The sequence below is a fragment of the Musca autumnalis genome, unplaced genomic scaffold, assembly GCF_047663935.1.
Source record: "Musca autumnalis isolate F117 unplaced genomic scaffold, ASM4766393v1 scaffold_3, whole genome shotgun sequence".
Classification (NCBI taxonomy): Eukaryota; Metazoa; Arthropoda; class Insecta; order Diptera; family Muscidae; genus Musca; species Musca autumnalis.
In genome coordinates this window covers 110,542,457-110,555,672 of record NW_027411866.1, presented here as the reverse complement: position 1 = coordinate 110,555,672, position 13,216 = coordinate 110,542,457, and the positions used below count along the sequence as shown (strand labels likewise).

The following is a 13,216-nucleotide window of genomic DNA, read 5'->3' as shown; positions in this document are numbered from 1 at the left end:
TTGTAACACATCGAAATATTCGTCGGAGACCCTATAAAGTATATATATTCTTGATCAGGGTAAAATTCTGCCCATCTGTCCGTTCGTCTGTCGGTTAGTCGGTCCTTCCGTTGAAATCGGGATACAGCTCGCAATTTTTAAGATAGAGTTTTGTAATGTGGTATAGAAGTTTCGATTACTCCTAGGATATTTGGTATTGCAAATGGGCTATACAGATCCATGTTATAGCCCACACATAACGGTACCACCCGATTTTCGGTATTTTGAAGGGGTTAGCCTCATTATCACACCGAAATGGCTGAAATTTGATATTTAGCTTTCGTTGGGGGTATAAAACTTTCCCCCCGAAATTTGTCGGTATAGGTCCAAGCCTTCATATACCTCCCGATTTTAGGTATTTTGCATGTTGTGGCCACAATAATCCAACGAAATGGCTGAAATTTGATATTTGGTCTTCCTTTGGGGTACTAAACGTTCCATATGAAATTTGTTTGCATAGGTAAACGCCTTCATATAGCCCCCATAGAAGGTACCTCCCGATTTTCGGTGTTTTGAAGGTTGTGGCCTCAATATTCCTCAGAAATGGCTGCAATTTGGTATTTAGTCTTCGTTGGAGGTGTAAAACTTTTCCCCAGAAACTTGTCGATACAGGTTCACGCCTTAGTATTTTGAAGGTTGTGCCCTCAATATTCCCCCAAAATGGCTGAAATTTGGTATTTGGTCTTCATTTGGTTTTTAAACGTTCCATAAGAAATTTGTCGGTATAGGTTAACGCCTTAGTATAGCCCCCATAGAACGGTAACTCCCTATATCCGGTATTTTGAAGTTTGTGAACGGTACCTGCCGATCTTCGGTATTTTGAAGGTTTGGGGCCACAGCAACCTACCGAAATAACTAAAATTTGGTATTTAATCTTTATTGGAGGTAAAAGCCTTTCTGAATGAAATTCGTCGGTATAGGTCCGCGTTTCGATATAGCCCCCATAGAACGGTGCCTCTCGATTTTCGTAATTCTGAAGGTTGTGACGTCAATATCCTATTGAAAGACCGAAATTTTTATTTAGTCTTCTATGGGTTTATAAAAAAATTCCAGAAGAGAATTATCAGTATAGGTCCGCGGTTTCCTATATCCCCCCATAGAAGCGTACCTCTTGATTTTCGGTATTTTGAAGGTTTTACCGAAATATCGGAAATTTAGTGTTTAGTCTTCTTTGAGTTTACAAACGTTCCCCCAGAAATTTCTAGGTATAGTTCGACGTTTTGATATAGCCCCCATGGAACGGTACCTCCCGAATTTCAGTATTTTAAAGGTTAGCCACATTGTTTTACCGAACTTGCTAAAATTTGGTATTTAGTCTTCTTCATAAACGAAAGGAAACTAATTGTTCCATTTTTCTTCAATACAACTCGTGGTGGAGGGTATAACAAGTTCGGGCCGGTCGATCTTAACGCCGTTCTTACTTTTTGGTAAATCTTACCGTTTTTGAAAAAATATAACTGAATAAGGCCTCCAAAAATTTACCTTTGACTTTGAATAACTTCTTTTGCACACATTCGATCGATGGGGACTTTTAGAACGTTACTTCTAATGGCAGACCCTAGCTCTCCACCAAAAATTCAGCTTTGTGGGGATTTTTTCTATTTTCCCTTATACGCACGTCGAATTTGACAGCTATATCATTGTAATTTTCATCAAGGGAAAGGCCAAGAAGTTAAATACCTATATTGGAAATAAAATTCTTATTTTCTTTTATTATTTTAAGAATGTTGAATTATTTTCCAAATAAAATAAACGACTCATATTTAACAGTTTGGATTCATTTGAATTTGACCAGCACTTAATTTCATGGATTCCTCGTAATAAAACGGTTGACATAGAGAAAAAGATCAGAGACTGATTAGATTCCTGTAAAGTTTTATTAAACATACCGTGTTTCAGCTGTTTTTATTTCTTTACTCATTTTATATACGGTATTCCAACACATTACAGTTTACTTCAAAAAAGTTTCAAACACAGAATTATGTTCTATGATCTGTCGCGGCTTAAAATCAACACGTTGAATGTACACCATCATTTCATTTGCAACATTTATGCGGGCATCTACTGTACATGTGCTATGGTTCAGACTTCGTGCTTATTTAGGTTTAATATGAAATACGCACCCCTATTCAAATGTAACTCTGAATGTAATTTCTGTTTTTTTTAATTTAAAACAATTATTAAATCTCATAAACATAGTTGACCTACGCAAAATAATAGTAAATCTGATACACCGGCACCAGTCATTTTTGTTGCATGTTACTGGAAACAGCGTGTCTGTGTGTTTGAAACAAAACGCGTTATATTAAATAAAGTGCATAAAAAACCATGATAACGACAATACTCTGGTTGATTTTCTTCAATTTAGTTCTGTTGTACATATTTTTGGCTTGGAATTTTAACTATTGGAAAAAACGTGGTGTAAATGGCCCCAAACCTAGACCATTTTTGGGCAATTTCCCCAGTGTATTTACGCAGAAACGTCATATCGCCTGTGATATACAAGAAATATATGAGTGAGTGGAAGGCACGTCTTAAAATGCTCGTTTTCACATAGTATTTGAAATATACATATGTTTTTTTATTTCTCCACAAGAACATACAAAAACACAGATAATTATGTGGGTATTTACAATTGCCGGACACCACTGCTGATGATAACCAATGCTGATTTGATAAAACAAATATTGGTTAAAGATTTTCAACATTTTCGGGATAATGAAGTTTCCACAATGGTAAGTTAGAGGCGAGTTAAAAATACATCTGTTTTCGTAAAACATGTTTTAATGGGAATTTTAGCGACACGCTTTGATATAAACACTTTCATATCGAATATCGATTTTGAAGAAAACGCATTTTAAATACAAACCAGATATTGGTGCCATTTTTTTTGCCGGATTAGGCATGGTCTACCAACTACGAGATACGAAACTATCAATGTTTGAATTTATTGTGGGGAAGTTTTCTGACCACCGGCGATCCTAATCTACAATTACATCAAATTTTTGCCAAAAATGTAGCTAAAAAATTAGAAATACCAGAAATCAGGCGGAGCCTCTATATCGAGGCTATTCCATGCCTATGTCCACAACCTTTGGGTGATAAGTTTTTTAATTCGGTCGGATCTAAAAACGTAAAATACCTGATATAGGGTGGAATCAAATGTCAATACCATTGCGTATTCGTCAAATAAATCCTCAAAAAGAAGGACCGGTATAGCTATGGTGACCAATGTTTTTGGATGAAAATCGAGTACATATGGTAAAAACGAAAAATGTTTTACAATCAATGAATCTGAGTTTCACCCTTTCAGATTTCGTGAACTGTTAACATATTCTATATAGTATGACTGAAGTTCTTTAAAATGAAGAGTTTTAGAAGGTATCCTATAATGTCGACCATTAAAATTAATTTACGTGCAAGCATCAATGTAGAAAAATGGGTAAAAATGGGTTGAAGCCAACACGTTTTTTTTTATTCCCTTCCGATTTCTGGCTTAACCTTACATTTTATAGGCCACCGCCCAAAGAAAGACTCAAAGAATACTACATGGACCACATGATACTAGTGTATGATTTTTCGATATATCCACCTAAAATTGATGCTGACATTTTAAAGCCGGAATTTCGGGGTTTTTTGAATTTTTTAATAATCCGGAAAAGATAAGGTTCCAAACTCATAATAGGATTATAGAACTCGTGATTTTTCGTCGTTTAATGTATGTCTCATGAGTATGCTCCTTACAGTATCCTAGTAATTGGAGTCTAAAGTCCACAATTTAATGCTTGAATTTTCTTAAAAAACCTATTTTTATACCCTCTACCATAATATGGAGGGTATATTTAAATTTGTCATTCCGTTTGTAACACATCGAAATATTCATCGGAGACCCTATAAAGTATAGATATTCTTGATCAGGATAAGATTTTAAGTCGATATAACCATGTCCATAATGTCCATGTCCATGTCTCAGTAATGTCGGCGACATTTCCTGAGTATTTCAGCCATGTAAAACTTCTCTACAAAAGTGGTGTCTTAGACACGCCGTTCGGACTCGGCGATAAACTGTAGGTCCCATATCATTGAGTTAATATGAATCGGGGTGCACTCATTGATATGAGAGAAGTCTCCCTTGTCCCTATGGGATGTTGTGGAACAATTATATATATATATAACCATGTCCGTCTGTCCGTCCGTCTGTTGAAATCAAGATACAGCTCGCATTTATTAAGATAGAGCTTTGTATTTTGGTATAGAAGTTTTTATCACGCCTAGGATGTTTGGTATTGCAAATGGGCTATATCGGTCCACATTTTGATATAGCCCCCATATAACGGTACCACCGGATTTTCGGTATTTTTAAGATTTTAGCTTCATTATCACACCGACATGACTGAAATTTGGTACTTAGTCTCCGTTGGCGGTATATAACTTTCCCACAGAATTTTGTCGGTATAGGTCCACGCCTTCATTGTAGCCCCCATAGAATGGTACCTCCCGATTTTCGGTATTTTGAAAGTTGTGGCCACAGTATTCCACCGAAATGGCTGAAATTAGGTAGTTAGCCTTCGTTTGGGGTATAAAACTTCCCATATGAAATTTTTTGCCTTTAGAACTGTACCTCCCGATTTTCGGTATTTTGAAAGTTGTGGCCTCAATATTCCTCCGAAATGACGGAAATTTGGTATTTAGTCTTCTTTTGGGATACAAAACTTTCACCCAGATATTTGTCGGTACAGGTTCACACCTTAATATAGCCCCCGTAGAACGGTACCTCCCGATTTTCGGTATTTTGAAGCTTATGTCCACAATAATCCATCGATGTGACTGAAATTTGTAATTTAGTGTTCGGTGGGGGTGTTTAGCTTTCCCCTCTAATTTTGTCGATATAGGTCTACGCCTTCATATAGTTCCAATTGTCCTCGCCTTAAGGGGTTACCCCTTAAGGGGTAACCAAAAAAACCTTTTTTCATGATTTTTTTCAAAGAAACTACAAATATTTTAGGTAGATGTTTTTCTTCCTGAAAGAACACATCTTAAACTACTTCTGGAATTTTTGTTGTTGAAAAATGTTGCATAGCTTTGTGGTAAATGGCTACCTGCCAAACCCCTTTGTTGTAAAAGCGTTTTGCGGTGCCAACGATAGCTCGAAAACGGATTTTTGTGGGCGTTTTAAGAACGTAATAATCTTATCTTAAAGCGAAACAGAATTTTAAAAAATCGGGTTTAAACAAAATTGTGAGCTGTCAAAGTCAAAATTTCGATTTTAGCGATAAAAAATTTCCGTTTTTTTGTCCAAAAATCGGGCAAAAAATTTTTTAAAGAAAATCTGTCTCACTTGAAGAAAAGCTTTTTATGTATAAAATAAGCTCACCAAACCATATGAAGATCGGTCAAATCGTTTTCGAGCTATCGTTGGCGCCGCAAAACGCTTTTACAAAAAAGGGTTTCGAGAAAAACGCGTTTTAAGTTGAGCCTCTACACACAAAACTCAACGGATTCTTCAATTTGAACGGTTATATCTCAGCCAATTTTGCTCCGATCTACTTTGTGGTATACTCTATAAAACCTATACTTCAAAATAACCTAATAAAATTTTTCCCATTTTTTGAAAGTGACAAGTAGGGGTAACCCCTTAATATAGCCCCCATAGAACGGTAAATCCTGATTTTCGGTATTTTGAAGATTACGGCCGCAATACTCCATCGAAGTCGCTGAAATTTGGTATTTGGTGTTCGGTGGGGTATTTAACTTTTCCTCTAATTTAAAGGTTGTTGCCTCAATATTCCACCAATCTGGCTGAAATTTGGTGTTTTGTCTTCATTTGGAGTATAAAACTTTCCATTTGAAATTTATATAGCCTTTAGCCATTCTAAAAGTTGTGACGTTAATATCCCACCGAAATGACAGAAATTTGTAATTTAGTCTTCCATGGGATTATAAAATATTCCAGAAGAGAATTATAAGTATAGATCCACGTCTTCCTATATCCCACATAGAAGCATACCTCTTGACTTTTGGTATTTGTTGGTTCTAGCCACATTATCTTACCGAAATATCGGAAATTTGGTATTTAGCCCTCGTTGCGTCTAAAAACATTCTGCAGGAATTTGTCGGTACATATATATATATATAGATATCGAAAGATAGCTATTTTACAAATTTTAAAAAATTCAGAAAAAATAGTAATCTTCCGAATCCCCTTACCACATGGGGCTTAAAATTTTTGTAATTGAACGTAGTTTAACATAAATATTTTTTGAAAAAATCGAAGGGTGCAATCATGTTTAAAAATTGATTTTAAATATTAAATCCCGAAAATTGCATTGAAGCCCACTGTGCATTTTTCTTTTAAATATTTCTTTCGATAGCTAACAAAAAAACATAGGTACAAATCAAAAAAAAGTTGGTCCCATTTGGACCAATATTAAAGAAGTTATGAGTATTTCTTTGCATGTAGTTTTTACAGAATTTGACTTTTTCAAGGCGCGATATCTCTGGAACCGTTAGTAAAAAAAATTTGAAAATATACTAAAATGTTTTGTTAATCAGCAGCATCGCCACAGCAAAAAATAAAGGAAATCAAAAACCTCATATTGAAAAAGTGTCCGATTTCACTCAGAAATCCCCATATATATATAAACGAAATTGCTGTTGGTATTTAGTCTTCCTCATAAACGAAAGGAAACTAATTGTTTCATTCGAATTCGAATCCATCCACTAAAACGGTGTATATATGTATATACCTTGAAGAAAGGAAAATCTGCAAATATATATTTTGACAAATACGCGTAGTAAGCCGCGATTTTCTTTGAAAAAATTTATATATATGGTATCCTTTAAACGCGATTATAATATTTGCGAAAAAGCATGTCATAAATTACAGAGATACGCGAATAATATGGGTCTTTTACAAAAAATAGAATCTGGAGGCACATCCGCTGTTCTGCGCGACTTTTACTCATTTTAAGGTTTTTTGCATTGTGTGATGCAACTGTTTTTCAAATCAAAGCAAAAAATATATTTGGAACAATATTCCAATAATAAGTTTTTCTCTTTTGTTGTTGCTATAAAATGCAATTTATATACCCAATCTGTATAAATTTGGTTTCATATTGCTCTACGCATTGTCTAGATTCTGTAGATATTTTTAATTTATTTTTTTAAGCTTTGTACGAACTCTGGTGCAGGACTTGTGTTGTGAAAATTCAACGTTTTATTCATATGCGATTATCTCCGCTTCTAGAAGGTGTATTCCAAAAGGAAAGCCTGTCGATGGAAGGATCCTTTACATTATTGGAAAGTAGGTTTGGGTAGGTGGCCAAACAACGGAGATATCGCAAAAGTCGGTAATGCATCCCATTTTTCAATTTTTTGTAATCAAGCTACAGGTCGCAATATTGATCGGATCGTCACGAAATTTTAAATTAAAATAAATTATAAATATCTATGAAATCTGGACAATGCGTAGAAAAATATGATAGCAAATTTATAGAGATTGGGTATATAAATTACATATTATAGCCAAAACAATAGAGGAAAAATTACTTTTGGAATATTGTTCAAATATATTTTTTGGTTTGATTAGAAAAATTAGAAAAAAAATTTGGGAGTTCTCCAACTATTTCGCTAAAATCCCATACAATAATTAATGTATTCTGCTAAAACTTCATCAAGAAATATGGTTTACAATCACGAAGGCTTAGTTGCTTAGAGTGATACCTTATAACGATAAGAAAATTAAGGGAAATTCGCGAATTAGTTAAAATCAGTTGGTGCGCATTCGATTTCTCTTTCAATATCTATGTACAAGCATGTGCCCGCTACTTCGTTAGCGACAAGTTCACATTAATAGAAGAGAAGATGAAAACGGATTTTTTATTTACCCCGTACATATGAATTTTATATGAGCGTGGACCCCAAAAGATGCTATTCATTTTTGGACCCAAAGGATGTCATTTACACCAATGCTTTTACATGTCATTTTCAGCAATGCTTTGGCATGTCATTTCCACCAATGCTTTCGCATGTCATTTTCACAAACTCTTTGCAATGACATTATCATTACGACGAGAGTTTTAATAACGTTGGTTGTGATTTCGAGTCTCCGACAACATCATAAATAATTAACTTATATATTTAGAAAAATGTGTATGTGTGTGTGTGGGTTCAAATGCTGATGAAAAGATCGGATCTTTCACGACTTCCTTTGTATGGGTTCAAATGCTGATGAAAAGATCGGATCTCTCACGACTTCGTTTGAAACAATGCAAAAGATGCCATGAAATCACGCCATCGCAAATTTTGCTGGGTAAAAATATTTCCTTAAGAACTACTTAAACTAATCTAACTTAGCCTAATCATAGATACACAATTTAACAGAGCACATGGAGGGTTGCTTTGTCCCCACACTTAAATGTGCATCTTGCCTTCTGAGCGTATCGATATCCCTTTACATCCATATCTCCATATCCATATCTCAATCCTACACTCCAACAGCTATCTTAATTCCAAATACCAGGATTTCAGCTCTATCCGTTCCTCCAAATCCAAATTGTATCAAATTTAGTACAACTTCGCACTCATAAGTGCGAATTTTTAAAACTATCTCTGTGTCTCAATCTTACACACCAATAGCAATCTTAATTCCAAATTTCAGGATTCTAGCATTATCCGTTAAACCAAATACAAATTGTACCAAATTATGTTCCATTTAGAACTTTTCGTACCCATAATTACGAATTTCAGAATCTACCTCCATATCTCAAACCTACACTCCAACAGTAATCCTAATTCCAAACTTCAGGATTCCAGCTCTATCCGCTAACCCAAATCCAATTTTAGTACCATTTAGTACATAAGTAAAAATTTCCATATTCTAGCTTCAGCCGTTCCGTCTGGGCGTTGATGAATCAATCAGTCAGTCAATCACTTTACTCTTTTATTAATACAGATATTTCGAAAAAATCGCGGCTTGGTACGCGGATTTGCCAAAATATATTTTTACAAATTTTCCTATTTTCGTTATCCACCGTTTAGTGAATGGTTTCAAACGCGAATGGGCTCATTAGATGCGCTGCATAAAAAATAAATTCACGCGGGGTTCAAAGGAAATTTAATGACACCAAATTTTACTCGCAAAAATAGGTTTTTTAAGAAAATTCACGTATCATTATTAGGATGCTGTACAAAGCACACTCATGAGATATACATTAAACGATGTAAAATACCTTGTTGAGCGTACAAATTATTAAAAAATAAAAAAAAACGAAATTCCGGCTTCAAAATGTCGGCATCAATTTTAGGTGGATGCAGTGGATATATCGAAAAATCATACACTAGTATCATGTTGGCCATGGAGTATTCGTTGAGTCTTTCTTTGGGCATAGGCCTATAAAATGTACGGTTAAGCTAGAAATCGGAAGGGAAATAAAGAAACTGGTTGGCTTCAACCCATTTTTACACATTTTTCTACATTGATGCCAACACAGCATCGACATTATGGCATTCCTCATACAACATTTCATTTTAAAAATTTTAGTCATACTATATAGAATATGTTAACAGTTCGCAGCTGAAACTCGGATTTATCGATTGTAAAACATTTTTGGTTTTTATCAATAAGCTTCCGAATAACAGACTTTAAAAGTGCATATTCAAATGAATCTCCACACACCTAAAACTCAAATTTGTTTTCGCCTTAACTACTATTGGCACCTCCCTTGTTTCAGGTTGATGAAAATTCTGATTTCACATTCGCCAACAATCTCACAGCTATGAAAGGAGATGAATGGGTGGAAAGAAGAGCTGAAATCGTACCCGGTTTGGTAGTGTCTAGGGTAAGTGGATAAAACTAGCAAAAAATAAATTTAATTTATTGAAAATTTGTCATCATTTCAGCTAAAGTCCGGCTTTTCGGTGACTTCAAAAATTTGCAAAAAATTAATAAACTATATTGACCAAGAAAATAAGAAGCTTGGCTCGGAGGTGACATTTAACATCAATGATGTGAGTTTACATGAATAAAACACATTAATAAAAAACAATTACTAAACAAAATTTTGTTATTTTATAGCTCAGTTTACGGTTGACCTGCGAAATTGTTAGCGACAGTATTTTGGGTCAAAAAGCGGAAACATTTTCCAAAAAGAACCCACCGCAAATATTTTACAATACTAAAGCATATGCAGAGCAATCATTTATATATATCGTCTACATGGTACTTACGGGTCTGATACCGGCTTTAAAGAGATTTAAAAAATTACGCTTTGTGCGAAAATCGATAGAAACCTTTTTTGTACGCTTAATCCATGATTCCTTCAAGAGGAGGCAACAACAGAGAGATCAAAAAAATCGTTCGGATTTCTTAAACTATTTGCTGCAGCTTCACGAAAAGAAACATTTAAAAGTGAATGAATTAACTGGACATGCCATAAGTGTACTTTTGGATGGTTATGTGACCATTTCTCAAGTATTAGCTCATTGTCTTTTATTGGTGGGTTGTGAAATTTTTTCGGGAGCAAAAAATTAAACAATATTTATTTTCTTTTCTTTTGCACTTTTAGTTAGCTCGTGATCCAATACGTCAAAGAATGTTGTTCAAGGAGATAATTGAACAATTGGGCGAAGGAAATGATTTTGAAAAGATTTCCAAATTGGAGTATTTGAATGCATGCATTCATGGTAAGCAGAGATATATTATAGGCAGTGATATTATTATACTTTTATATGACGTACGCCAAGAACAACTATATGATTACTACGGCCCAAGTTTATTAAAGACCTTTGGTACTCGTACATAAGTTCGAATTTTGCTCCGTCGTTTTTACACCCTCCGCCACATTTTTTGGCCGATCTAGCTGAAATGTGACATTTGAGGTTCCCAATAAGGTTCCCACCAAAAATTTTGAAAAGTACCTCTCGATTTAAGGTATTTTGAGGACTTTAGCTATATTTTCTGCACCAAAAAGTGGAGATAGGTCAACATTTTGGTATATGCCCCTTATAAACTTACCTCCCGATTTAAAGTACTTTAACATTTGAAGTTCTCAACGACCTTCTCTACAAAAAATTATCATGATAGCTCCACGTTTTGTTATAGTCCCAATATAACAGTACCATCCGATTTAAGGTATTTTGGAGATTTTTGTTAATTTTTGTGACAGAACTAGCTGTAATTTGACACTTGTGGTTATCAGTGGTGCCGAAACTTCTCCACCAAAAATCGAAACTTTTCCACCCTGTTTTGGTAAAGCCTCTATATAACGGTACCCCCGATTGCCGTTATTTTAGCATTTCAGCGACATTTTCTGACCGAATTAGCTGAAATTTAACTTTTGATGTTCCCAATGACCAAAAAACTTCTCTACAAAAAATTATCAATATAGGTCCACGTTTTGGTAGAGCCCCATATAACAGTACCTCCCGATTTAAGGTATTTTGGAGATTTTTGTTAATTTTTGTGACAGAACTAGCTGTAATTTGACACTTGTGGTTCTCAGTGGCCCCGAAACTACTCCACCAAAAATCGTCAACATTGGTTCATGTTTTGGTATAGCCCCCATATAACGGTACTTCCCGATTTTCGATATGTTAAGGAATTTAGCTACAATATTTAACCGAACAAGCTGTAATTTGACACTTGAGGTTTTCAGCGGTCACGAAACTTCTCCACCAAAAATCGTCCACATAGGTCCATTTTTAGGTATAGCCGCCATTAACGGTTTTTACTTTTTTTATTCTTTTAGCAGATGTAACATAAACTAGAATGCTATGCACAGGCCTTCAGCGTAGTATAAAAAAAATTCTTGATTATACACTCAACATTTATACTAACGGGCAAAATGTAGATTTAGCTATGTCCGTTCGTCTGTCTGTCTGGAGCGCACGACAACATTCGAACGGATTTGATCGATTTTTTCATTGGTAATAGTTTGTCCAAACTTAGTTTAAGTTCGAAGATGAGCCATATCCTTCAGGTGCCTCCCACACAAAAGATCGAAAATGTTCGGAAAATTTGTGCGTATAATAACTCCTGAAAGTAGTAATCGATTTAGTCCATACTTTGCACATCGTGAAATTCCTACCAGACATAGATTAGGTTCCAATATGGACTCTATCGGTCCACTCCTTCGTGTACCTCCCACACAAAATTTCGGATAAGTTCCGAAACCTCCCACAAACTTCAACATTTTTGTTGAGGTGCAGTTTAGAGTCTGTTCGTAGCCGATATTCGATTTGTCCGTAGATGATAGTTTCAATTCACATAGGCTAAGGGTATATCTCTGTAGGCAAAGCCGACTGATACTTTTTTACTTGTTAATTTAAAGTATTTCCAGCCTTAAACCACCTTGTAACCAACATATCCTCTGTGAACATTCTCATCATTCTAATTTTCTTTCCAGAGGCAATACGCATCTTTCCACCAACAACGTTTATGATGCGAATTTGTACAAAACCGGCCGAATTAAAAACTAAGAACGGTGAAATATTGAAAATAGCTACAGGAACAACAATTATGTTACCGATTCATGCTGTTTTAAACGATTCAGGGTATTATGCCCAACCGAATGCATTTCAACCGGAACGACTTCTAAATGGAGTTTTAAAACGATACAAAGACAAAGGATATTTTGTGGCATTTAGCAATGGGCCAAGAGCATGTTTGGGTAAGAAAATAAAAATATGTATATTACATAACCTAGAAACATATTAATTATTTTACATTATAGGTGTGAACTTTGCTCTAGTACAATTAAAAGGTGCATTAGTTGAAATTATTCGCAACTTTGAAGTCACAGTTAACGCCAGAACAAGAAGAGATAATCAATTCAATCCCATTCATTTGCAATCTCAACTTGAGGGTGACATTTGGTTAGAATTTAAAAAAATAAAATAACATTTTTAAAAGGGACCTACCATGGTTGTTTTTATTGTTTATGAGTCTTTTTGAGTTAGTTTTACTGCAAAGACAGAAAAGAGCGTACATATTTACCTTTACGATTGTAATTGTTTTAAGAATTTAACGAACGGTTAAAAGAAATGACAGTCACACTACATACAAATCACGAAGGAAAATGTATTTATTTTTTTACAATAGCGTTAAGTTCGGCAGAGCCGAACTATTAGAAACTACTACGCTCGTCATCTACGATGACGAATAATATTTTAACTGATG

At 35.0% G+C, this 13,216-nt stretch overlaps 1 protein-coding gene across 1 annotated transcript; it reads left to right on the top strand.

Annotated features, from left to right (window-relative positions):
• Window positions 1–2,367: 2,367 nt before the first annotated feature.
• Window positions 2,368–12,937, top strand: LOC141398276 (probable cytochrome P450 28d1). The gene is made up of 8 exons (XM_073975557.1): window positions 2,368–2,555; window positions 2,636–2,774; window positions 9,747–9,878; window positions 9,940–10,047; window positions 10,115–10,534; window positions 10,605–10,722; window positions 12,444–12,707; window positions 12,771–12,937. Exons 1-8 carry the CDS (start codon window positions 2,368–2,370, stop codon window positions 12,935–12,937), a joined length of 1,536 nt encoding a protein of 511 aa, XP_073831658.1.
• Window positions 12,938–13,216: the final 279 nt, after the last annotated feature.

Bases quoted from the DNA above. Each gene is read 5' to 3' on its own strand.
- LOC141398276 (XM_073975557.1), top strand. From the start codon at position 2,368: ATGATAACGACAATACTCTGGTTGATTTTCTTCAATTTAGTTCTGTTG. The intron at 9,879-9,939 runs GTAAGTGGATAA...TCATCATTTCAG, and splicing joins CCGGTTTGGTAGTGTCTAGG to CTAAAGTCCGGCTTTTCGGT. The intron at 10,048-10,114 runs GTGAGTTTACAT...GTTATTTTATAG, and splicing joins TGACATTTAACATCAATGAT to CTCAGTTTACGGTTGACCTG.